This window comes from Salmo salar, chromosome 04 (genome assembly GCF_965601325.2).
Source record: "Salmo salar chromosome 04, fSalSal1, whole genome shotgun sequence".
Lineage (NCBI taxonomy): Eukaryota > Metazoa > Chordata > Actinopteri > Salmoniformes > Salmonidae > Salmo > Salmo salar.
Window position 1 is genome coordinate 7,441,129 of NC_138294.1, and position 27,333 is coordinate 7,468,461.

At 44.4% G+C, this 27,333-nt stretch overlaps 1 protein-coding gene across 1 annotated transcript in view; it reads left to right on the forward strand.

Annotated features, from left to right (window-relative positions):
* The first annotated feature begins 397 nt into the window (after positions 1 to 397).
* The window catches only part of LOC123744179 (uncharacterized), a 49,349-nt gene continuing 22,413 nt past the window's right edge, over positions 398 to 27,333 (forward strand). The window contains exons 1-6 of the mRNA XM_082974037.1: positions 398 to 519; positions 16,233 to 16,337; positions 16,966 to 17,141; positions 22,958 to 23,060; positions 23,210 to 23,255; positions 24,873 to 24,977. Of these exons, the coding sequence (XP_082830163.1) occupies positions 16,237 to 16,337; positions 16,966 to 17,141; positions 22,958 to 23,060; positions 23,210 to 23,255; positions 24,873 to 24,977 (531 nt within the window). The 5' untranslated portion in view covers positions 398 to 519; positions 16,233 to 16,236. The remainder of the gene's footprint in view (positions 520 to 16,232; positions 16,338 to 16,965; positions 17,142 to 22,957; positions 23,061 to 23,209; positions 23,256 to 24,872; positions 24,978 to 27,333) is intronic.

The following is a 27,333-nucleotide window of genomic DNA, read 5'->3' on the forward strand; positions in this document are numbered from 1 at the left end:
ACATTTACTCTGACCCTAAACCTTACTGTAACCCTAGCAACAGGTTACATATCAACACATTTACTCTGACTCTAAACTTTACTGTAACCCTAGCAACAGGTTACATATCAACACATTTACTCTGACTCTAAAATTTACTGTAATCCTAGCAACAGGTTACATATCAACACATTTACTCTGACCCTAAACCTTACTGTAACCCTAGCAACAGGTTACATATCAACACATTTACTCTGACTCTAAACTTTACTGTAACCCTAGCAACAGGTTACATATCAACACATTTACTCTGACTCTAAACTTTACTGTAACCCTAGCAACAGGTTACATATCAACACATTTGTAGTTGATAGTTTGTTCAATATTTATCTGGCGATCATTCATGTTGTGTTGTATCAGCAGGAGATGAAGAAGCAGCACCTTCCTCTTCCTCACCAGGATGTCCAGAGAGAGATCAGAGAGGGGGAGTAAATGGGGATTACACTATGATGGAGCCCTGATACAGAGGACAAAGCACAGGTGAGAGGGGAGGAGGGGAACTGTGTTTGTGCAGGGGGAGGAGGGTAACTGTGTTTGTGGAGGGGAGGAGGGTAACTGTGTTTGTGGAGAGGGAGGAGGGTAACTGTGTTTGTTGAGAGGGAGGAGGGTAACTGTGTTTGGAAGGGGAGGAGGGTAACTGTGTTTGTGGAGGGGGAGGAGGGTAACTGTGTTTGTGGAGGGGGAGGAGGGTAACTGTGTTTGTGGAGAGGGAGGAGGGTAACTGTGTTTGGAAGGGGAGGAGGGTAACTGTGTTTGGAAGGGGAGGAGGGTAACTGTGTTTGTGGAGGGGGAGGAGGGTAACTGTGTTTGGAAGGGGAGGAGGGTAACTGTGTTTGTGGAGGGGGAGGAGGGTAACTGTGTTTGTGGAGGGGGAGGAGGGTAACTGTGTTTGTGGAGGGGAGGAGGGTAACTGTGTTTGTGGAGGGGGAGGAGGGTAACTGTGTTTGTGGAGGGGGAGGAGGGTAACTGTGTTTGTGGAGGGGAGGAGGGTAACTGTGTTTGTGCAGGGGGAGGAGGGTAACTGTGTTTGTGGAGGGGAGGAGGGTAACTGTGTTTGTGGAGGGGAGGAGGGTAACTGTGTTTGTGGAGGGGGAGGAGGGAAACTGTGTTTGTGGAGGGGGAGGAGGGTAACTGTGTTTGGAGGGGGAGGAGGGTAACTGTGTTTGTGGAGGGGAGGAGGGTAACTGTGTTTGTGGAGAGGGAGGAGTGTAACAGTGTTTGTGGAGGGGGGGGGGGTAACTGTGTTTGTGGAGAGGGAGGAGTGTAACAGTGTTTGTGGAGGGGGAGGGGGGTAACTGTGTTTGTGCAGGGGGAGGAGGGTAACTGTGTTTGTGGAGGGGAGGAGGGTAACTGTGTTTGTGCAGGGGGAGGAGGGTAACTGTGTTTGTGGAGGGGAGGAGGGTAACTGTGTTTGTGGAGGGGAGGAGGGTAACTGTGTTTGTGGAGAGGGAGGAGGGTAACTGTGTTTGGAAGGGGAGGAGGGTAACTGTGTTTGGAAGGGGAGGAGGGTAACTGTGTTTGTGGAGGGGGAGGAGGGTAACTGTGTTTGTGGAGGGGGAGGAGGGTAACTGTGTTTGTGGAGAGGGAGGAGGGTAACTGTGTTTGGAAGGGGAGGAGGGTAACTGTGTTTGGAAGGGGAGGAGGGTAACTGTGTTTGTGGAGGGGGAGGAGGGTAACTGTGTTTGTGGAGGGGGAGGAGGGTAACTGTGTTTGGAAGGGGAGGAGGGTAACTGTGTTTGTGGAGGGGGAGGAGGGTAACTGTGTTTGGAAGGGGAGGAGGGTAACTGTGTTTGTGGAGGGGGAGGAGGGTAACTGTGTTTGTGGAGGGGGAGGAGGGTAACTGTGTTTGTGGAGGGGAGGAGGGTAACTGTGTTTGTGGAGGGGGAGGAGGGTAACTGTGTTTGTGGAGGGGGAGGAGGGTAACTGTGTTTGTGGAGGGGAGGAGGGTAACTGTGTTTGTGCAGGGGGAGGAGGGTAACTGTGTTTGTGGAGGGGAGGAGGGTAACTGTGTTTGTGGAGAGGGAGGAGGGTAACTGTGTTTGTGGAGGGGAGGAGGGTAACTGTGTTTGTGGAGGGGAGGAGGGTAACTGTGTTTGTGGAGGGGGAGGAGGGAAACTGTGTTTGTGGAGGGGGAGGAGGGTAACTGTGTTTGGAGGGGGAGGAGGGTAACTGTGTTTGTGGAGGGGAGGAGGGTAACTGTGTTTGTGGAGAGGGAGGAGTGTAACAGTGTTTGTGGAGGGGGGGGGGGGTAACTGTGTTTGTGGAGAGGGAGGAGTGTAACAGTGTTTGTGGAGGGGGAGGGGGGTAACTGTGTTTGTGCAGGGGGAGGAGGGTAACTGTGTTTGTGGAGGGGAGGAGGGTAACTGTGTTTGTGCAGGGGGAGGAGGGTAACTGTGTTTGTGGAGGGGAGGAGGGTAACTGTGTTTGTGGAGGGGAGGAGGGTAACTGTGTTTGTGGAGGGGGAGGAGGGAAACTGTGTTTGTGGAGGGGGAGAGAGAGAGAGAGAGAGAGAGAGAGAGAGAGAGAGAGAGAGAGAGAGAGAAATAATGAAGGAGAGAGACCAAGGAAGAAACAACAGACAGAGAGAGACAGAGACAGAGAGAGACAGACAGAGTGGAGGGGTCTCTGTCTTAGTGTATATGGCTGTACGTTGGTCTGAGGTGATTGTCTCTAATCTGGCTCAGTGGGGTGACGCAGTAACACACACACACACTCACAGTAATCTCATTATCTGTGTGTGTGTTTGTGTAAGCACATGCCATTTGTCTGATGTGTGTTTTATTTTAGTTTGAATGTATAAACGTGCTGTAAGTGAAAGAACTATGAAGAAGAAGTTGAACGAGGTGAAATGAAAGAGTAAAAGAGAGAGGTAGAGGAGGAGAAGATGGGAAGAGGGAGGCAGGGAGAAAGTGAATGGTTGAGTAGGGCACATGTGCTGCTGTAGCCCCATTACCCTCTAGTGTGTGTGTGTGTGTGTGTGTGTGTGTGTGTGTGTGTGTGTGTGTGTGTGTGAGTGTCAGTATTACCCTGTCAGAGGAAATCTGACTCCTCCCATTGTTTCTACTTATCTAATAAACCGAGAGAGAGAGAGAGAGAATGAGAGAGAGAGCGAGAGAGCGACAGAGAGAGAGAGCGACACAGAGAGAGAGAGAGAGAGAGAGAGAGAGAGAGAGAAATATAAATAGAAAGAGTGTGAGTGATGGTTGGTTGAACGATTGATCAAGAAAAGACTGGGGAAATAAGAGCTAGGTGGATGAGACTGACAGACATGAAGGCAGGGAGAGACAGTGAGACAGTACTCTGCAATAAAAGTGTTCACATGACTCCACCCCCTTGTTTCTTGACAGTGAAATGCTTTGCTACGCTGTGTCTATTGTTCTAATGGCTCCTCCCTCACAACACTGTAGTAGACAATGAGCTTAGATACCGGTGTTCTGCTGTACATTCTGATAAATAGACAACAATAGAGCTTAGATACCAGTGTTCTGCTGTACATTCTGATAAATAGACAACAATAGAGATTAGATACCGGTGTTCTGCTGTACATTCTGATAAATAGACAACAATAGAGCTTAGATACCAGTGTTCTGTTATACATTCTGATAAATAGACAACAATAGAGCTTAGATACCGGTGTTCTGCTGTACATTCTGATAAATAGACAACAATAGAGCTTAGATACCAGTGTTCTGTTATACATTCTGATAAATAGACAACAATAGAGCTTAGATACCGGTGTTCTGCTGTACATTCTGATAAATAGACAACAATAGAGCTTAGATACCAGTGTTCTGTTATACATTCTGATAAATAGACAACAATCCACTTTGGAAGTCCAAACGACAAAAACGTTCATTAGAGATATGTTATTAATGAGAAGGGACTAGAATGTATTGGAATAAATATATTATTGAGTGGTTTTAGTGTTTGGCATGAGCTGAAACCTCACTCAGTGTTTTTCATAATCTACTTTTGAAGAAGACAAATGCCATGTAAATATCTATTAATCATATGGTGGATAGTTAGCATCACATTTGCCTGGTGTCAATCACAACTCAGGATATGACCCAGATAGTACAGTTCTCAATTTATTATAACACAAAGGGCAGGTCAAGGACAGGCAGAGGTTCGTAGTCAGGTCAGATTCAGGCAGGTACAGGACGGCAGAAAGCTCAAGGCAGGCAGAATAGTCAGGACCGAGAAAACTTTGGAAAAAACACTTGAGAAACAAGAAAACGGGAAAGCACGCTGGTAAAAACTGACAAGACAAACTGGCAACAGACAAACAGAAACAGGAGACAAAGGGCTGTGAGACAGAGGTTTAATCCTAGACACATGAAAAGTGGGATGTATTCGGAGGGTGCGGTGCAACAGAAGATGAACAGCAGAGGGGCTAAGTACTTTAGAGATGGAGAAGGGCTGATGAAACGGGGGGAAAGTTTACCGGACTCCACCCGGAGGGGCAGGTCTCGAGTGGACAGCCATACCCTCTGACTGAGCCGATAGCAGGGAGCAGGGGTCCGGTGGCGATCCGCTTGTTGCCGATACCTGGAAGTGGTCTTCAACAGCTCGGCCGGGGTCTCTTCCAGGTACGGAGACAGCAGCGGATGAACATCTGGGCAGAGCGATGGCTGACTTCCTCCTCTTGCTCGGGGAAGAGCGGGGGTTGATATCCCAAGGGACACTCGAAGGGTGAGAGGCCAGTGGCCGAGCAGTGAAGGCTGTTGTGGGCGTATTCCACCCAAACAAATCAAACTTTATTTGTCACATGCACCGAATACAACAAGTGTGGACCTTACCGTGAAATGCTTACTTTACAAGCCCTTAACCAACAGTGCAGTTCAAGTTCAAGTTGCTGGCTCCATGTGGTGGGGTTGGCGGAGACCAGGCAATGAAGGGCTGTCGCCAGGTCCTGATTGGCTCGCCCCGACTGGCCATTAGATTGGGGTGGAAACCAGAAGACAGACTGGCTGGCAACCCAATGAGGGTGCAGAACGCCTTCCAGAACCAGAAGTGGGGACCACGATCGGAGATCATGGCAACCGGAAGTCCATGGATCCGGATGACGTGCTGCACCATGAGCTGAGTCGTCTCCTTGGCTGAGGGTAACTTGGGAGGGGAATAAAATGGGCAGTTGGAAGGCCACCAAAAGCGTTTTTAACAATTTTTATCCAATTGGCATAACTAAATACTCATAGTGCCCGCTAGCTGTGTTAAAGGCTGTTTTACACTAATCTCCCTCCCGTACCTAAACAAGATGGTAGGCCGTTCCGAAGGTCCAATTTAGAGAAGATGGTCGCTTCATGAAGAGGTTTGAAAGCCGAGGAGATGAGTGGTAGAGGGTGACGTTTTTTAACTGTGATGTCATTAAGGTCCCTGTAGTCGATACAGGGTTTTGTCCTTCTCCACAAAGAACAACCCTGCGCCGGCGGGAGAGGCCGATGGACGAATACTCCCTGCAGCGAGAGAGTTCTGAATGTACTCCTCTATAGCCTTGGTCTCCAGGAGTAAAGCCCCCTCGAGGGGGTGTAGCGCCCAGGAGAAGGTCAATGGCGCAGTCATAGGGTCGATGCGGAGGGAGAGCCGTAGCGCAGGCCTTGTTAAAGACTTCCCGGAGGTCCAGGTACTTCGCGGGAATGGCGGAGAGATCCGAGAGCTTCTCTCAAGCCTGCAAGAAGATGTCCCAGGCCAGGCTGGGCCGACTTAAGACAATGACCATGGCAGAATGGGCTCCAACCCATGATAAAACCAGTAGCCCAGTTCGTCAGGGAAGGCGGAATGGTCAGAACCGGGAAAACTAGGAAACAAACACTTGAGAAAAAGGAAAATGGGAATGCACACTGGTAAGACCTGACATCACAAGACAAACTGACAACAGACAAACAGAAAACACAGGCATAAATACACTGGGGATAATGAGGGGAGATGGGAGACACCTGGTGGGGGTGGAAACAAACACAAAGACAGGTGAAACAGATCAGGGTGCGAAAGTGTAATTGTTTCAGGTTTATCCTGGTCTAGCCTGGTCTGGTTCTGCTAGTCTGGTCTAGCCTGGTAAGGTTCTGTTAGGTCTGGGCCTGGTCTTGTTCTGTTAGTCTAGTCTAGTCTGGTCTTGTTCTGTTAGTCTGGTCTAACCTAGTATTGTTCTGTTTAGGTCTGAGCCTGTAATCACAAAGTCTCAGAGTAGGAGTTTTGATCTAGGATCAGTTTGACTTGTTAATTATAGTGAATGAGATTACAACATGGACGGGGGGACCTGATCCTAGATCATAATGAATGAGATTACAACATGGACAGGGGAGACCTGATCCTAGATCATAATGAATGAGATTACAACATGGACAGGGGAGACCTGATCCTAGATCATAATGAATGAGATTACAACATGGACAGGGGAGACCTGATCCTAGAGCATAATGAATGAGATTACAACATGGACAGGGGAGACCTGATCCTAGATCATAATGAATGAGATTACAACATGGACGGGGGGACCTGATCCTAGATTATAATGAATGAGATTACAACATGGACAGGGGAGACCTGATCCTAGAGCATAATGAATGAGATTACAACATGGACAGGGGAGACCTGATCCTAGATCATAATGAATGAGATTACAACATGGACAGGGGAGACCTGATCCTAGATCATAATGAATGAGATTACAACATGGACAGGGGAGACCTGATCCTAGAGCATAATGAATGAGATTACAACATGGACAGGGGAAACGTGATGCTAGAGCATAATGAATGAGATTACAACATGGACAGGGGAGACCTGATCCTAGAGCATAATGAATGAGATTACAACATGGACAGGGGAGACCTGATCCTAAGTCAACACTCCTACTCTGAAATGCTTTGTGATGACAGGTGTGATTCAGTAAAGTTTACTCTGGTCCGGATTGGTTCCTGCACCTGTAGAGATCTTTCCCCCCTTCCTGTGTGTGTGTGTGTTTGTGCATGTTTGTGTGCGTGTGTGTAATTTGAGATGGACAAACAAAACAGACAGACGGACAGATTGAGGGCTAATGTGACCATGACTCATAGATAGACAACACAGTCTCTGGAGACACCGCTTTCTCTCTGTCTGTCTGTGTCATTCTCTCTCTCTCTCTCTCTCTCTCTCTCTCTCTCTCTCTCTCTCTCTCTCCCTCTCTCTCGCTCTCCCACTCTCCATCTCTCTCTCTCTGTCATTCTCTATCTCTCTCTCTGTTATTCTCTCTCTCGCTCTCTCATTCTCTCTCTCTCCATCTCTCTCCCTCTCTCCATCTCTCTCTATCTCTCTCTCGCTCTCCCACTCTCCATCTCTCTCTCTCTGTCATTCTCTATCTCTCTCTCTGTTATTCTCTCTCTCGCTCTCTCATTCTCTCTCTCTCCATCTCTCTCCCTCTCTCCATCTCTCTCTATCTCTCTCTCGCTCTCCCACTCTCCATCTCTCTCTCTCTCTCTGTCATTCTCTATCTCTCTCTCTCTGTCATTCTCTATCTCTCTCTCTCTGTCATTCTCTATCTCTCTCTCTGTTATTCTCTCTCTCGCTCTCTCATTCTCTCTCTCTCCATCTCTCTCCCTCTCTCCATCTCTCCCTCTCTCTCTCTCGCTCTCCCACTCTCCATCTCTCTGTCTCTCTGTCATTCTCTCTCTCTCTCTCTCTGTTATTCTCTCTCTCTCTCTCTCTGTCTCTGTCTCTCTCTGTCTCTTTCTCTCTCCATCTATCTATATCTCTCCTACTATGTCTCTCTGTCTCTGTCTCTGTCTCTGTCTCTGTCAATTCAATTCAAAGGGCTTTATTGGCATGATAAACATATGTTTATGTTGCCAAAGCAAGTGAAATAGATAATTAACAAAAGTGAAATAAACAATAAAAAGTGAACAGTAGATATTACGAATACACAAGTTCCAAAATAATAAACCCATTTCAAATATCATGTTACGTCTATATACAGTGTTGTAATGATGTGCAAATAGTTCAAGTACAAAAGGGAAAATAAATAAATATGTGTTTTATTTACAATTACATTTGTTCTTCACTGGTTGCCCTTTTCTTGTGACAACAGGTCACACATCTTGCTGCTGTGATGGCACACTGGTATTTCACCCAATAGATATGGGAGTTTATCAAAATTTGATTTGTTTTCAAATTCTTTGTGTGTTGTGTAATCTGAGGGAAATATGTATCTCTAATATGGTCATACAAGTTAAGAAGTGTAGCTCAGTTTCCAACTCATTTTGTGGGCAGTGTGCACATAGCCTGTCTTCTCTTGAGAGCCAGGTCTGCCTACAGCTGCATTTCTCAATAGCAAGGCTGTGCTCACTGAGTCTGTACATAGTCAAAGCTTTCCTTAAATTTGGGTCAGTCACAGTGGTCAGGTATTCTGCCACTGTGTACTCTCTGTTTAGGGCCAAATAGCATTCTAGTTTGCTGTGTTGTTTTGTTATTTCTTTCCAATGTGTAAAGGAATTATCTTTTTGTTTTCTCATGTTTTGGTTGGGTCTAATTGTGTTGCTGTCCTGGGGCTCTGTGGGGTCTGTTTGTGTTGGTGAACAGAGCCCCAGGACCAGTTTCTTAGGGCACTCTTCTCCAGGTTCATCTCTCTGTAGGTGATGGCTTTGTTATGGATGGTTTGGGAATCACTTCCTTTTAGGTGGTTGTAGAATTTAACGTCTCTTTTCTGGATTTTGATAATTAGTCAGTATCGGCCTAACCCTGCTCTGCATGCATTATTTTGTGTTTTACGTTGTACACGGAGGATACTCTCTCTGTCTTTCTCTCTCTCTTTCAATTCAATTCAAGGGGCTTTAATGGCCTGGGAAACATATGTTAACATTGCCAAAGCAAGTGAAATAGATAAAAAACAAAAGTAAAATAAACAATAAAAAAATGAACAATAAACATTACACTCTCACCCTCCAACTCTCTCTCTCTCTCTCTCTCTCTCTCGCTCTCTCTCTTAATATATATTTCACTGTCATTCAATATCCCTCTTCATATATCTCTCTCTGTCATTCACTATCCCTCTTCATATATCTCTCTCTGTCATTCACTATATCTCTTCATACGTCTCTCTCTGTCATTCACTATCCCTCTTCATATATATCTCTCTGTCGTTCACTATCTCTCTTCATACATCTCTCTCTGTCGTTCATTATCTCTCTTCATATATCTCTCTCTGTCATTCACTATCCCTCTTCATATATCTCTCTCTGTCATTCACTATATCTCTTCATACGTCTCTCTCTGTCATTCACTATCCCTCTTCATATATATCTCTCTGTCGTTCACTATCTCTCTTCATACATCTCTCTCTGTCGTTCATTATCTCTCTTCATATATCTCTCTCTGTCATTCACTATCCCTCTTCATATATCTCTCTCTGTCATTCACTATATCTCTTCATACGTCTCTCTCTGTCATTCACTATCCCTCTTCATATATATCTCTCTGTCGTTCACTATCTCTCTTCATACATCTCTCTCTGTCGTTCATTATCTCTCTTCATATATCTCTCTCTGTCATTCACTATCCCTCTTCATATATCTCTCTCTGTCATTCACTATATCTCTTCATACGTCTCTCTCTGTCATTCACTATCCCTCTTCATATATCTCTCTCTGTCATTCACTATCTCTCTTCATATATATCTCTCTGTCGTTCACTATCTCTCTTCATACATCTCTCTCTGTCGTTCACTATCTCTCTTCATATATCTCTCTCTGTCATTCACTATCTCTCTTCATATATCTATCACATTTCAGGTAAGACCCAGATGCAGACAACGTCGAAATAACAACAGTTTATTAATCCAACAGGGGCAGGCAAAAGACTGGTCAATGCAGGCAGGGGTCAGTAATCCAGATAGATGGGGCAAAGGTACAGGACGGCAGGCAGGCTCAGGGCAGACAGAGGTCAGTAATCTAGATAGATGGTGCAAAGGTACAGGATGGCAGGCAGGCTCAGGGCAGACAGAGGTCAGTAATCCAGATAGATGGGCAAAGGTACAGGACGGCAGGCAGGCTCAGGGCAGACAGAGGTCAGTAATCCAGATAGATGGGCAAAGGTACAGGACGGCAGGCAGGCTCAGGGTCAAGGCAGGCAGAAAAGGTCAATACCGGGAAAACTAGAAAACAGGAACAATCGAGAGACAGGAACAGAGGGAGAAATGCTGGTAGGCTTGACGAAACAAAATAAACTGGCAACAGACAAACAGAGAAAACAGGTATAAATACACAGGAGACAATGGGGAAGATGGACGACACCTGGAGGGGGGTGGAGACAATCACAAAGACAAGTGAAACAGATCAGGGTGTGACGATATCTCTCTCTGTCATTCACTCTCTCTCTCTCTCTTCATTATATCTCTCTTCATATCTCTCTCTTCATATATCACTTTTCATACATCTCTCTTCATATATCACTCTCTGCCGGTCCTCTTCCTCCTCCACTTTTTCTCTCTGCTTTGATCTCTCTCTCTCTTTTAACCTCTGTCTCACTCCTCTTCTTCTGATCTACAGTACCTTATAGTATCAACCCTATCTCTCTCTCCCTCTTTCTCTCTCTCTCTCTCTCTCTCTCTCTCTCTCTCTCTCTCTCTCACCCCCTCTCTCCCACACCCTCCCTCCCTCTCTCTCTAGTCTAATGGATGGTGTTAATGCCCCATCATCAGTAATGTGTGTTCCATCATCAGTAATGTGTGTGTTCCATCATCAGTAATGTCTGTTGTTTCCTACCAGATGGGAGTCTCAGACCTAGGTTGTGTCCCAAATGGCACCATATATATAGTGCACTATTTATCACCAGGGCCTTAGAAACATGCTACTGTCTTCATAATTCATCCAACCATCCATGTATCTATTTTTGATTCACTCACTCACCCACTCACCCACCCATGTTTTCTTTCTGTGGCCGGGGAGGGTTAAGAGTTGCCAGGCCAACCATTGGGATAGGGTGCCATTTGGGACGGAACCACTATCCATTACAACCACATGTCCAACATGGTCTGTCAGGATCCATTTGAGATGATCCCCTCCTCACACAACTGAACCATTGGAGACCCATTAAAAGAGACACCACAGCTGAGATTGATAATTAGGAGCCGTATTATTTGAGATCAATTGACATTATGCGCACCACATGTAGATATCAGCCAATCGCAGCCTGTCTGGTCTACAGACCAATTAGAGCATCACAATCCCTAGTGACATCATCTCTGGTCCCCCAAAACCACATACAGCACTCTACTGAATAATATATAAGTGTGTGTGTGCGTGCGTGCGTGTGTGTGCGTGTTTGTGAACTTTTATTTATTCAGGCGAGCCCAATTGAGACCAAGATTTCATTTCCAATGGTGCCCTGAGGACAGAAAATAAATCAAATTCATAAAATATAAATCTACCAGATAGAACAACAAGATAGAATAACCAGATAGAATAACAAGATAGAATTACCAGATAGAACAACAAGATAGAACAACAAGATAGAATAACCAGATAGAATAACCAGATAGAATAACCAGATAGAATAACCAGATAGAATTACCAGATAGAATAACCAGATAGAATTACCAGATAGAATAACCAGATAGAATTACCAGATAGAATAACCAGATAGAATAACCAGATAGAATAACCAGATAGAATTACCAGATAGAATTACCAGATAGAATAACCAGATAGAATAACAAGATAGCCAGATGTAACCGGACCAGATAGAATAACCAGATAGAATTACCAGATAGAATAACCAGATAGAATAACCAGATAGAATAACCAGATAGAATAACCATATAGAACAACCAGATAGAATAACCAGATAGAATAACCAGATAGAATAACCAGATAGAACAACAAGATAGAACAACCAGATAGAATAACCAGATAGAATAACCAGATAGAATAACCAGATAGAATAACCAGATAGAATAACCAGATAGAACAACAAGATAGAACAACAAGATAGAATAACCAGATAGAATAACCAGATAGAATAACAAGATATAATAACCAGATAGAATTACCAGATAGAATAACCAGATAGAATAACCAGATAGAATAACCAGATAGAATAACCAGATAGAACAACAAGATAGAACAACCAGATAGAATAACCAGATAGAACAACAAGATAGAATAACCAGATAGAATAACCAGATAGAATAACCAGATAGAATAACCAGATTTTCTATCTAGACATAATAACTAGATAGAATGACAAGATAGAATATCAAGATATAACAACAAGATAGAATAACCAGATTTCCTATCTAGATAGAACAACAAGATAGAAAAACAAGATAGAATAACCAGATAGAATAACCAGATGGAATAACCAGATGGAATAACCAGATAGAATAACCAGATAGAGCAACCAGATAGAGTAACCAGATAGAATAACCAGATAGATCAACCAGATAGAGTAACCAGATAGAATAACCAGATATTCTATCTAGATAGAATAGCCAGATGGAATAACCAGATGGAATAACCAGATGGAATATCAAGATAGAATAACCAGTACATTAGAACATCATAAACTAAATGTAAAGGCAATCAAAATAATTGCACACCTCGTTGAACTCATTTATCATCAGGATTTTAAACCGCTTTAGTAGCACCAGGGATTCCAAATGTAAGGAATTGTGTAAGTGAGTCCAAAAATGTGGAGCGTTAAAACTAAATGTGGATTTAGCTAGTTTGGTGGCAACCCGAGGAATCTCAAGAGTTAACTAACAATGTGAATGGGTTTGGTATCTCATATTTTATAAGTACTACCATACCCCGTTCAAAGGCACTTAAATCTTTTGTCTTGCCCATTCACCCTCGGAATGGCTTACATACACAATCCATGTCTCAATTGTCTCAAGGCCTAAAACTCCTTATTTAACATGTCTCATCACCTTCATCTACACTATTGAAGTGGATTTAACAGGTGGCATCAATAATGGATCATAGCTTTCACCTGGAATCACCTGGTCAATCTATGTCATGGAAAGATGCTTTGTACACTCACCCATTGACTACCTGGTCGGACCCCCCTTCGGGCATGGAAACATTCTTTGGGGCATGGAGACATTGTTCAGTTGGTGTCAAGAGGCCTAACGTGTACCAGAACAACATTCCCCACACCATTACACCACCGCCACCAGCCTGTACCGTTGACACCAGGCAGGATGGGGCCATGGACTCAAGGCTCCATCAGCATGACGCAACAGGAACCAGGATTCATCGGACAAGGCAATGTATTTCCATTACTCATTTGTCCAGTTTTGGTGATGGCGTGCCCACAGGAGCCATTTCTTCTTGTTTTTAGATGATAGTAGTGGAACCCGGTGTGTTCGTCTGCTGCAATAGCCCATACGTGACAAGTATCGCCGACTGTTGTACTGCACCGTTATTTGTCTTTTTGTGGACTGCCTATTAGCCTTTGCGCGATTCTTACCATTTTCCTGTGACCCATCTCGTCAACGAGCTGTTTTCGCCCACAGGACTGGATGTTTTTTGTTTGTCTCATTCTCTCATTCTCTGTAAACCCTAGACACTGTCGTGCTTGAAAAACAAAGGAGGTCGTTTCCGAGTTACTGGAACTGCCGCGCCTGGCACCGGCGGTCATACCACGCTCAAAGTTGCTTAGGTCACTCGTTTTAACCATTCTAATGTTGAATTGAACAGTAACTGAATGCCTCAATGCCTGTCTACCTGCCTCAATGCCTGTCTACCTGTCTGTAGGAGCAATACATTTTTTTGTGAACAGGGTGGTGTACCTAAACTGGCCACTGTGTGTAGTTTGAAGTAAAAAAAAAACTTCTTAGCTGAAAGGTGCCAGTGATTCTAATATTTTTTGCAAGGCAAGATAGTTTAGAAACTGTCCGGTATTTATCTAGGTCAGAAGGATCCCCAATTTTGTAAAAGGGGAGGACATGCGCCGCCTTCCTGATCTCAGGGAGATTATTAAATAAAACATATGGGTCAAAGGTTGAGGACGACAGAAAGCTGCAGTAGAAAGGGATCAAGTGAATCAGATCCTGTCGATTCTTTTACATCTATTTTTTGCAAGTCACTTAATACATCATTGATATAAAAAAATATATAATTTAAAACAAAGAGTGAGTGGCGGGAAGTGCATCATTCTCTAATATCTGTTTAGAATAAATGGAATAAAGGACTTTTCAGAAACCATTCTTTGGAAAGAAGTAGAGTGTGCTCAACTAACATGAGTCCAGGTGCAATCTAAAAATGTGTAATCATCATTGCAAAGAAAAACACGCAAAACCACTCGCTCACCAATTAAGAATGTTTAATGGTGAGCAAGCATTGCACCTTTTCCTTTCCAGAAACCATTTGTTCAAATAGATGGCCAGTTTAGGCAAAATTATTATTAAAAACTCCACAAATGTCATTTTTGACTGTTATGGGACAAGACACTGTCACAGTCTACTGGGGCAAGGAGGGGGTGGAGTTTTTGTTGATTTGATCACTCCACAATGGAGATGGATTTCCACCACTCTCTGATATACAATTCAAAAAGTATGTTGACTTTGCTTTGTTACCTCTTACATCTAGACGTTCCGCTTGCGGAACACCTGCTCCAATATCCAATGATGGGCGTGGCGCGAAATACAAAGTCCTCGAAAATCCCCAAACTTCAATTTTTCAAACATATGACTATTTTACACCATTTTAAAGACAAGACTCTCCTTTATCTAACCACACTGTCCGATTTCAAAAAGGCTTTACAGCGAAAGCAAAACATTAGATTATGTCAGCAGAGTACCCAGCCAGAAACACTTCCGGTGAATTTACTAAATTACTCACGATAAACGTTCACAAAAAACATAACAATTATTTTAAGAATTATAGATACAGAACTCCTTAATGCAATCGCGGTGTCCGACTTTAAAATAGCTTTTCGGTGAAAGCACATTTTGCAATATTCTGAGTAGATAGCCCGGCTATCATGGCTAGCTATTTTGACACCCACCAAGTTTGGTACTCACCAAACTCAGATTTACTATAAGAAAAATTGGATTACCTTTGCTGTTCTTCATCAGAATGCCCTCCCAGGACTTCTACTTCAATAACAAATGTTGGTTTGGTTCAAAATAATCCATAGTTATATCAAAATAGCGGCGTTTTGTTGTGCGTTGAAGACACTATCCGAAGGGTAACGAAGGGTGATGCGCCCGGCGCGTTTCGTGACAAAAAATGTCAAAATATTCCATTACCGTACTTCGAAGCATGTCAAACGCTGTTTAAAATCAATTTTTATGCGATTTTTCTCGTAAAAAAGTGATAATATTCCGACCGGGAGTCGTTGTTTTCATTCAAAGACGAAGTAAGTAAAATGGACTCTTCTCGTGCATGCGCACGCCAGTCTCATTGTTCTCAGATCGACCACTATCAAAATGCGCTACTGTTTTTCAGCCATGGTCTGCAAAGTCATCATTCAACGTTCTGGCGCCTTCTGAGAGCCTATGGGAGCATTAGAAAATGTCACGTTACAGCAGAGATCCCCTGTTTTGGATAGAGATGATCAAGAAGGCCAAGATATGGTCAGAGAGGGCGCTTCCTGTTTGGAATCTTCTCAGGTTTTGGCCTGCCAAATGAGTTCTGTTATACTCACAGACACCATTCAAACAGTTTTAGAAACTTTGGAGTGTTTTCTATCCAAAGCTAATAATTATATGCATATTCTAGTTTCTGGGCAGGAGTAATAATCAGATTAAATCGGGTACATTTTTTATCCGGCCGTGAAAATACTGCCCCCTATCCATAACAAGTTAACCAAAGTAAGACAAACTTTTCTCAAATGTCTGAAGAAGCCAGTCAAGAGGTAGAATCAGTCAATTTAGCTTTAGCCCAAGCTAAGTTTCTTTCATGAAATCTTTCAGACAATTAATGCGTGAACCATGGATTAGAGCTGTCTTTAACCCTTGAGTTTTTTATGTGGGGCATGCTGATCTGCAACAGAGTTAAACTGAGAGGTAAAACATTTAAAGATCTGAATCAGAGATAGAAGACACACCCTCCCAATCATACATCCCTAGGTCATATAGGAAATGTTGCTCATTGAAAGTTATGACATGTCTACGTGCATACCTCTAATACAGGCAATGGAACAATAGTCACAATGTTAATCTATATTTGAACCCCTGCTCTCATCCTTGGCCTCTGACCTTTAACCCCTGTCTGTAGTTAAATGGAGGAGCGGGACAGAAGCCGCTCCCCGTCCCGCAGGACCAGTCGGGTGGAGCAGGTGGTGGGGCGATGGCTACGACGCTCCAGGGATTCCAGCAGCAGGTTAGTACTAACCAGGCCGGCCACGTAACAGGGTTAGCTTTGGCATTATGCCCGACTAGTTTGGGTTTGACTGGGTTAGCCAGGGAGCTAGTAATGGGTTTGTCTGGGTTAGATCTGGGGGGTAGTAATGGTTTTGTCTAGGTTAGCCTGGGGGCTAGTAATGGTTTTGTCTAGGTTAGCCTGGGGGCTAGTAATGGTTTTGTCTAGGTTAGCCTGGGGGCTAGTAATGGGTTTGTCTAAATGGTTTTGTTTGGGTTAGCCTGGGGGCTAGTAATGGTTTTGTCTAGGTTAGCCTGGGGGCTAGTAATGGGTTTGTCTAAATGGTTTTGTTTGGGTTAGCCTGGGGGCTAGTAATGGTTTTGTCTAGGTTAGCCTGGGGGCTAGTAATGGGTTTGTCTAAATGGTTTTGTTTGGGTTAGGCTTGGTTATTCAAGGCAATATTCGACATCATCTGTAGCAGACTATTATGATGAAGTGTTTCCTTGTTTGTTTTGATTGGCTGATACCTTGCCTTCTGTTGTCCTCCCCTTTGATTGGATGACATCTCCATTTGTATGGTTCCCTGATTCTGATTGTCTGCTACCTTGTCCTCTGATTCTGGCTAATACCTGGTCTCTACCCCAATCAGAGAGCGTATCCTGGTAGATGGGAAGGCAGCTGCGGGGGGAGAGTCTAGCAGTCAGGACCAGAAGAACAACTACCCGGTTAGACTGACCGTCCAGATCCTACGAGACCCCCTCCTCAACACTCATGGACTCACCCTGACACCTCAGACACCCATACTGGTGCAGGACGTCACCCCAGGTAGGCTACATAACCTTTCTAGGGTAGGTGGGACAAAATCGTCCCACCTACATAACAGCCAGTGGAATGCCGTGGCGCGTTATTCAAATACCTTAGAAATGCTATTACTTCAATTTCTCAAACATATGACTATTTTACACCATTTTAAAGACAAGACTCTCGTTAATCTAACCACACTGTCCGATTTCAAAAAGGCTTTACAACGAAAGCAAAACATTAGATTATGTCAGCAGAGTACCCAGCCAGAAATAATCAGACACCCATTTTTCAAGCTAGCATATAATGTCACATAAAACCCAGAACCACAGCTAAATGCAGCACTAACCTTTGATGACCTTCATCAGATGACACATCCTAGGACATTATGTTATACAATACATGCATGTTTTGTTCAATTAAGTTCATATTTATATCAAAAAACAGCTTTTACATTAGCATGTGACGTTCAGAACTAGCATACCCCCCGCAAACTTCCGGGTGCCAATTGACTAAATTACTCACGATAAACGTTCACAAAAAACATAACAATTATATTAAGAATTATAGATACAGAACTCCTTTATGCACTCGCTATGTCCGATTTTAAAATAGCTTTTCGGTGAAAGCACATTTTGCAATATTCTGAGTAGATAGCCCAGCCATTACGGGCTAGCTATTTAGACACCCACCAAGTTTAGCCCTCACCAAAGTCAGATTTACTATAAGAAATAGTTTGATTACCTTTGCTGTTCTTCATCAGAATGCACTCCCAGGACTTCTACTTCAATAACAAATGTTGGTTTGGTTCAAAATAATCCATAGTTATGTTCAAATATCCTCTGTTTTGTTCGTGCGTTCAAGACACTATCCGAAGTGTAAAGAAGGGTGACGCGCCCGACGCGTTTCGTGACAAAAAAATTCTAAATATTCCATTACCGTACTTCGAAGCATGTCAACCGCTGTTTAAAATCAATTTTTATGCCATTTTTCTCATAAAAAAGCGATAATATTCAGACCGGGAAACCCTGTTTTAGTACAAAGAGAGAGAAAATAAAAACATGGGGTCGCCTCGTGCACACGCCTCAGTCTCATTGTCCTCTGATAGACCACTTACCAAAGGCGCTAATGTTTTTCAGCCAGGGGCTGCAAAGACATGATCCAGCTTTTTTTCCGCCTTCTGAGAGCCTATGGGAGCCGTAGGAAGTGTCACGTTACGGCAAAGATCCAAAATTTTCAATAAAGAGAGTCAAGAAGCCCAAGGAATGGTCAGAGAGGGCACTTCCTGTACAGAATCTTCTCAGGTTTTGCCTGCCATATGAGTTCTGTTATACTCACAGACACCATTCAAACAGTTTCAGAAACTTTAGGGTGTTTTCTATCCAAAGACAATAATTATATGCATATTTCTGGGCAGTAGTAATAACCAGATTAAATCGGGTACATTTTTTTATCCGGCCGTGCAAATACTGCCCACTACCCTCAACAGGACAAACATGACATAGAGCTATCATAACCCTGACATAGGACTACATTGTCATGAGTTTGCCCCCTAGCCATAACAGGTTAACAATCAACATCTGATGAGAAAAACAGCAAGGGAAAGAAAACAACATATGGTTTCAGAGTCACTTGAAGATTTGATTTAATAATTTGGTTGGTTGGGTGGCAGAAATCAGACCAATTAGTTATGCTGTTGAATTCACGTGGCAGTCTTTTGACCAATCACCCTTTGCAAAACTGAGATCCTGGCAGTCTTGCTAGTTATTACTCCATTAGGTACAGGATCCAACTACATCCTCCAGAGCATCATAGTCTGGGTGGATGAGGTACCCCTCCGCCTCCCTGATCCACCCCAGAGCCTGACTCACGCTCGGATCACCCTCAGAGCCAGACCCCCCTCCTGGTTCTCACCCTGGTTTTCACCCTGGTCCTCATCACCCTCACCATCATTATCTAAACTCCATTTGCGATGCTCCGTTCTGGGCTTGTCCAGCCTCTCTGGCTTGTTCAGACACTCTGCTCCGTCCTGAGTCCCCTCAGCCTCTTTGGTGGTGGTTCCATCCAGCTCTCTCCTCCAGGAGAGGCACAGTTGGCTCTGTAGGGCCTGGAGGGTCAGGGGGGTGATGGCAGCATCAAGGCCTAGGGTGGTGCCCCCGAGCCTGGGTAAGGTGGGGTCTGAGTGTCCCTTCTTTACCCTGGAGGAGGAGGTGGACCATTGGGCCTTAAGGAGATCATGTATCATCTCAGACCCCATGTACCTCTCCAAAAACCTGGGACACTCCTCTTCTTCCTTCTCCTTTCTCTCATCCCCCTATCCATCTCTCACTGGGGGCTGTGTTTGAGGGGCTGGTGTGCATGAGTGTGTCGAGGGAGGGATTTGATGGAGGGAGGGGGTCCACAGAGGAGGAAAGACTGAAAGATGCCAGGAGAAACTAGGAATGATGGGTAAGAGAAGAGGGAGGAACATCTGCATTCTGGTCAATGGAACGTTTGCATTCTGGTCAATGGAACGTCTGCATTCTGGTCAATGGAACGTCTGCATTCTGGTCAATGGAACATCTGCATTCTGGTCAATGGAACGTCTGCATTCTGGGCAATGGAACTTCTGCATTCTGGTCAATGGAACGTCTGCATTCTGGTCAATGGAACGTCTGCATTCTGGTCAATGGAACGTCTGCATTCTGGGCAATGGAACGTCTGCATTCTGGGCAATGAAACGTCTGCATTCTGGTCAATGGAACGTCTGCATTCTGGGCAATGGAACGTCTGCATTCTGGTCAATGGAACGTCTGCATTCTGGTCAATGGAACGTTCCATTGACTCCTTTACCACATCTATGATCAAATTGTAGAATCCGATTGTGATGTCATTGAGATTGATTTTCATTGACAGGCTGTACAGAAAAGGGTTGAGGGGTTTTGTGTTGTTCCATAGGCTCCATTAGGGTTTGTGTTGTTAAGCCCAGGTGGAGACTGAGGGTGAGTCGTTAATGGCACCCAATTCCCTATATAGTGTACTACTTTTGACCAGAGTCCTAGTAGTGCCCTATAGAGAATAGGGTGCCATTTGGGACGCAGTGAGAGGAGGGGGAATGTTGCTGAGCTAGTGGAAGTATCGCTGGTGTGTGTGTGGTGGTGGTTACAGTAATGAGAGGAACGGTTAATGGGAGATCAATAGGACAACAAAGGGTTTATCGTCATATGCAAATAGTACCTACAGTAGGGCCCTGTGTGTATGGATGTATATAGACTACCCTGACAGACCTACCTTATATAGACTACCCTTACAGACCTACTGTATATAGACTAACCTCACAGACCTACTGTATATAGACTACCCTCACAGACCTACTGTATATAGACCATCCTCACAGACCTACTGTATATAGACTACCCTCACAAACCTACTGTATATAGATTACCCTCACAGACCTACTGTATATAGACTACCCTCAGATATCTACTGTAAATAGATTACCCTTACAGACCTACTGTATATAGACTACCCTCAAATCAAATGTATTTATAAAGCCCTTCTTACATCAGCTGATGTCACAAAGTGCAGTACAGAAACCCAGCCTAAAACCCCAAACAGCAAGCAATGCAGGAGTAGTAGCACGGTGGCTAGGAAAAACTCCCTTGAAAGCCCAGAACCTAGGAAGAAACCTAGAGAGGAACCAGGCTCTGAGGGGTGGCCAGTCCTCTTCTGGCTGTGCCAGGTGGAGATTATAACAGAACATGGCCAAGATGTTCAAATGTTCATAGATGACCAGCAGGGTCAAATAATAATAATCACAGTGTTTGTCGAGGATGCAACAGGTCAGCACCTCAGGAGTAAATATCAGTTGGCTTTTCATAGCCGATCATTCAGAGTATCTCTACCGCTCCTGCTGTCTCTAGAGAGTTGAAAACTGCAGGTCTGGGACAGGTAGCACGTCCGGTGAACAGGTCAGGGTTCCATAGCCGCAGGCAGAACAGTTGAAACTGGAGCAGCAGAACGGCCAGGTGGACTGGGGACAGCAAGGAGTCATCATGCCAGGTAGTCCTGAGGCATGGTCCTAGGGCTCAGGTCCTCCAAGAGAGAGAAAGAGAGAAAGAAAGCGGGAAAGAGAGAGAAAGAGAGAGAGAGAATTAGAGAGAGCATACTTAAATTCACACAGGACACCGGATAAGACAGGAGAAAAACTCTAGATATAACAGACTGACCCTAGCCCCTCGACACATAAACTACTGCAGCATAAATACTGGAGGCTGAGACAGGAGGGGTCGGGAGACACTGTGGCCCCATCCGACGATACTCCCGGACAGGGCCAAACAGGCCTACTGTAAATAGATTACCCCCACAGACCAACTGTATGTAGACTACCCACACAGACCTACTGTATATAGACTACCCTCACAGACCTACTGTATATAGTTGCAATTGTGAACAATAGCCATATCAGACATTAGATACATCATATTGGCCAATCATATGCCCAACAGAGAAAAATATCAGTCAGATAATGGACAGTATTTGAGTTTATTAGGATCCCCATTAGCCCACTCCAATGATGACAGCTAGTCTAACTGGGGACAGCCAGTCTAACTGGGGACAGCTAGTCTAACTGGGGACAGCTAGTCTAACTGGGGACAGCTAGTCTTACTGGGGACAGCTAGTCTTACTGGGGACAGCTAGTCTTACTGGGGACAGCTAGTCTAACTGGGGACAGCTAGTCTAACTGGGGACAGCTAGTCTTACTGGGGACAGCTAGTCTTACTAGGGACAGCTAGTCTTACTGGGGACAGCTAGTCTAACTGGGGACAGCTAGTCTAACTGGAGACAGCTAGTCTTACTGGGGACAGCTAGTCTAACTGGGTACAGCTAGTCTAACTGGGTACAGCTAGTCTAACTGGGGACAGCTAGTCTTACTGGGGACAGCTAGTCTAACTGGGGACAGCTAGTCTAACTGGGGACAGCTAGTCTTACTGGGGACAGCTAGTCTAACTGGGTACAGCTAGTCTAACTGGGGACAGCTAGTCTTACTGGGGACAGCTAGTCTAACTGGGGACAGCTAGTCTAACTGGGGACAGCTAGTCTTACTGGGTTCCGACACATAATGTGAAAGAAATTACAGACAAAAGACTTTACAATTTACATACATTGAATAACATTAGCATGTAGTGTGTGTGCATCTATCAGTTACACACACGTCAGTACATACACACAACCAGTAGGTCACATGTCAGTACATACACACAACCAGTAGGTCACATTGGGGAGAGGCGTTGTGCCATGAGGTGTTGCTTTATTTGTTTTTTGAAACCACGTTTGCTGTTTATCTGCACCACATCAGATGGACACACACATACTACAGATAGTAACGGCCGGGGTGTGAGTGGCCCCCTGAGTCTGGGCTCTCTGGCACTGATCTCAGTAATACCACCATCTGTCTCTGTCTCTCTGTCCCTGTTGCTCTGCCCTCTCTCCTGTTGACTCATAAACCCTGAGAGATCGAGAGAGAGAGACAGAGAGAGTGAGAGTGAGGGTGAGAGTATGAGTGAGAGAGAGAGAGAGAGAGAGAGAGAGAGAGAGAGAGAGAGAGAGAGAGAGAGAGAGAGAGAGAGAGAGAGAGAGAGAGAGAGAGAGAGAGAGAGAGAGGAGAGAGAGAGAGAGAGAGAGAGGAGCAGAGAGAGGAGACAGAGAGCAAGAGAGAGACAGAGAGACAGAGAGGTCTCTTGGTGTTTTGGAAATAAATAGATCTTTGGAAGCCTTTATCAGCAATGATCTGTTATATACCCTGTTGATCAAGATGATGAGGAAGAGGAATCTGTGTGTATGTTTGTGTGTGTGGGTAGCGGGGCCGGCTGATGGAAGGCTAGTCCCTGGCGACCAGGTCGTAAAGATCAACAATGTGGCCGTCGACGACCTGACCCCAGAGCAAGCGGCTGACCTCATCAGGTACAATAACACACACGCACAACACACACACACACATGCATGCATACACACTCACAAACACAACAGCATTTATTCCTCATATTGACCCCCCCCTCTCTCTCTCTCTCTCTCTCTCTTCCTCTCTCTCTCTTCCTCTCCCTCCCCCCTAGGGAGTGTCAGTACTCTGTGATGATAACGGTCCTCAGAAACTCAGCGGTGAGTCACTATGTTTTCCATGTTGTATTCTTCCTTCAGTTAGCAGTTGCTCTCTTCACCAACAGAGAAACCACACACACCCCCAGGTGCTCCATCATGGTTCCCCACAGGCAGCAGAGTGTTGTCACAACCTGTTATTATGACCTAGTAGTGTGGCCTTGAACGTGTGTGTGTGTGTGTCTGCTTGCTTGCGTGTTGATGAATGGGCAACTACAGATATTTTTAACAACACACTTTATCCATCAGGAACACTGACTCTTTTCAACAACCCCCACACAGTTTTATCCATCAGGAACACTGACTCTTTTCAACAACCCCCACACAGTTGTATCCATCAGGAACACTGACTCTTTTCAACAACCCCCCACACAGTTGTATCCATCAGGAACACTGACTCTTTTCAACAACCCCCACACAGTTGTACCCATCAGGAACACTGACTCTTTTCAACAACCCCCACACAGTTGTACCCATCAGGAACACTGACTCTTTTCAACAACCCCCACACAGTTGTATCCATTAGGAACACTGACTCTTTTCAACAACCCCCACACAGTTGTACCCATTAGGAACACTGACTCTTTTCAACAACCCCCACACAGTTGTACCCATTAGGAACACTGACTCTTTTCAACAACCCCCACACAGTTGTATCCATTAGGAACACTCCCTGGATGTGTTGCAGTGGTTGGCGTTATCTACAGTGGAGAAACCACTTCATAACCACAACAGCAACAATATTAGTGATTAAGTTTTCAGTTTACATGAAAGTAACATTTAGGTTTGTCTGAGATTAGTGTCTCTGAGGTTCTGTTGTTTATCAGCCTGTTGGGTTGATCAGTCAGATTAGTGTCTCTGAGGTTCTGTTGTATATCAGCCTGTTGGGTTGATCAGTCAGATTAGTGTCTCTGAGGTTCTGTTGTTTATCAGCCTGTTGGGTTGATCAGTCAGATTAGTGTCTCTGAGGTTCTGTTGTTTATCAGCCTGTTGGGTTGATCAGTCAGATTAGTGTCTCTGAGGTTCTGTTGTTTATCAGCCTGTTGGGTTGATCAGTCAGAGTTAGTGTCTCTGAGGTTCTGTTGTATATCAGCCTGTTGGGTTGATCAGTCAGATTAGTGTCTCTGAGGTTCTGTTGTTTATCAGCCTGTTGGGTTGATCAGTCAGATTAGTGTCTCTGAGGTTCTGTTGTATATCAGCCTGTTGGGTTGATCAGTCAGATTAGTGTCTCTGAGGTTCTGTTGTATATCCACTACCTGTTCGTTTTCAGATCTAGATTTTTTAGGGTTTACTGACACTTGATTTAGATAGGTATAGAAACAGATGGAGATACAGGAAGGAGGCAGACACAACATGAAGGAAGGAGAAGGGGTGTGAACCCAGGTAGGGAGAGGAGTATGTTATTTGTCTATGCTGGGAGCATTACAGGTAAACCACAGGCTCTGCAGTCTGTACCCTTGTGCCTTTTGGAAACTCTGTCTAATTTCTCCTACTGTGGTTTCTCAGGGACCCAAGTCCTAATTTCTCCTCCTGTGGTTTCTCAGGGACTCAAGTCCTAATTTCTCCTCCTGTGGTTTCTCAGGGACTCAAGTCCTAATTTCTCCTCCTGTGGTTTCTCAGGGACCCAAGTCTTCCTTCATCACCCCAGAGAAGAGAGCTAAACTCCGGTCCAACCCAGTCAAAGTTCGCTTTGCTGAGGAGGTTGAAGTCAACAGTCACTCTCAGGTACGTCAGACTCTTATGACACCCTATTGTCAATGCATGACGTGTTATAAGCCCTTTATGAAGCTGTTGTGTCATATCTGTCCAGGATTCATGTATAATCTACTCTATGTAGTGACTTTTAAAGCACCAGATGGACATGTCTGTAAATGCTTTATGGAGCTTACATGACTGCTGTATGTAGCTAGTCACAAGTGGTTTATCTCTCAGCCATGTAACAACCCTATATTCCTCCCTATCCTCACTGCTTGGCTTGGAAACCCAGTTCACGGTGATTTAGATGTCCTGTCCCTTTCCTGTAAATACACGTGAGGAGGAAGGTTCTCCCTGGAGGACTCCATACAGAAAGGAACGGTTGAGATAAGGGGGGGCGGGGGGGGTGGACCACAAGCTTCCGCTAGTGATCAGAGACAGAGGCTGCATCTCAAGTCCCTAAATAGTGCACTACTGTTGACCAGAGCCCTATTCCCTATATAGTGCACTACTGTTGACCAGAGCCCTATTCCCAATATAGTGCACTACTGTTGACCAGAGCCCTATTCCCTATATAGTGCACTACTGTTGACCAGAGCCCTATTCCCTATATAGTGCACTACTGTTGACCAGAGCCCTATTCCCTATATAGTGCACTACTGTTGACCAGAGCCCTATTCCCAATATAGTGCACTACTGTTGACCAGTGCCCTATTCCCTATATAGTGCACTACTGTTGACCAGAGCCCTATTCCCTATATAGTGTACTACTGTTGACCAGAGCCCTATTCCCTATATAGTGTACTACTGTTGACCAGAACTTTGGCATATAGGATATAGGGTTCCATTTGGGACTCAACCTGAGACAGAGTGGTCGTATCGAGGGCTGGATGATTCCCTGATTACAGAAGAATACGCTGAGTGTACAAAACATTAGGAAAACTTGCTCTTTCCATGAGATAGACTGACCAGGTGAATCCAGGTGAAAGATAGGATCCCTTGTTGATGTCACCTGTTAAATCCACTTCAATCAGTGTAGATGACGGGAGGAGACAGGTGAGAATAATTTTCAAGCCTTGAGACCATTGAAACATGGATTGTGTGTGTACCATTCAAAGGGTGAATGGGCCAGACAACAGATTTAAGTGCCTTTGAACGGGGTTTAGTAGTAGGTGCCAGGAACACCAGTTTGTGTCAAGAACTGCAACGCTGCTGGGTTTTTCACACTCAACAGTTTCTCGTGTGTATTAAGAATGGTTCATCACCCAGAGGACATCCATCCAACTTGAAACAACTGTGGAAAGCATTGGAGTCAACATTGGCCAGCCTCCCTGTGGAACGCTTTCAACACATCGTAGAGTCCATAACCTGATAAATTGAGGCTGTTTTGAGGGCAAAGGGAGGGTGCAACTCAATGTTAGGAAGGAGTTGTTCATGTTCTGTATACTCAGTGTAAACACACTATTAACGATTAGAGCGGAGAGAGAGAGAGAGAGAGAGAGAGAGAGAGAGAGAGAGAGAGAGAGAGAGAGAGAGAGAGAGAGAGAGAGAGAGGAGAGGAGAGAGAGAGAGAGAGAGAGAGAGAGAGAGAGAGAGAGAGAGAGAGAGAGGAGAGAGAGAGAGAGAGAGAGAGAGAGTTGGAGGGAGAGAGAGAAAGCGAGAGAGAGAGGTGGAGGGAGAATGAAAGAGAGATGAGAGGGGAGGTGGAGCGAGAGAGCGAGAACAACAGGAAGAGATTGAGTGGTTGGATCAATGCCAGTCTGATTCCCTTCAGAACAGCTGTGATTACAGAAGAATAATGTATTGAAAGGGGGGAGGAAGAGGAGAGAGTGGGAGAGAGGGGGTGAGAGGAGGAACATGAAAAACACAGTATAATAGACAGAGAGACAGATGGAGAAAGACAGAGAGGCAATATATATATATATATAGAGAGAGAGAGAGAAAGATAACCTATATTTATGTTTATTTATTTTTAACTATTTGACTGTTTGCACATCATTACAACATTGTTTATAGACAATATGACATTTGAAATGTCTTATTCTTTTGGAATTTTGTAAGTTTAATGTTTACTGTTAATTTTTTGTTGTTAATTTCACTTTTATTTATTATCTATTTCACTTGCTTAGGCAATGTTAACATACAGTTGAAGTCGGAAGTTTACATACACTTAGGTTGGAGTCATTAAAACTGTTTTTTCAACCACTCCACAAATTTCTTGTTAACAAACTATAGTTTTGGCAAGTCGGTTAGGACATCTACCTTGTGCATGACACAAGCAATTTTTCCAACAATTGTTTACAGACAGATTATTTCACTTATAATTCACTGTATCACAATTCCAGTGGGTAAGAAGTCAACATACACTAAGTTTACTGTGCCTTTA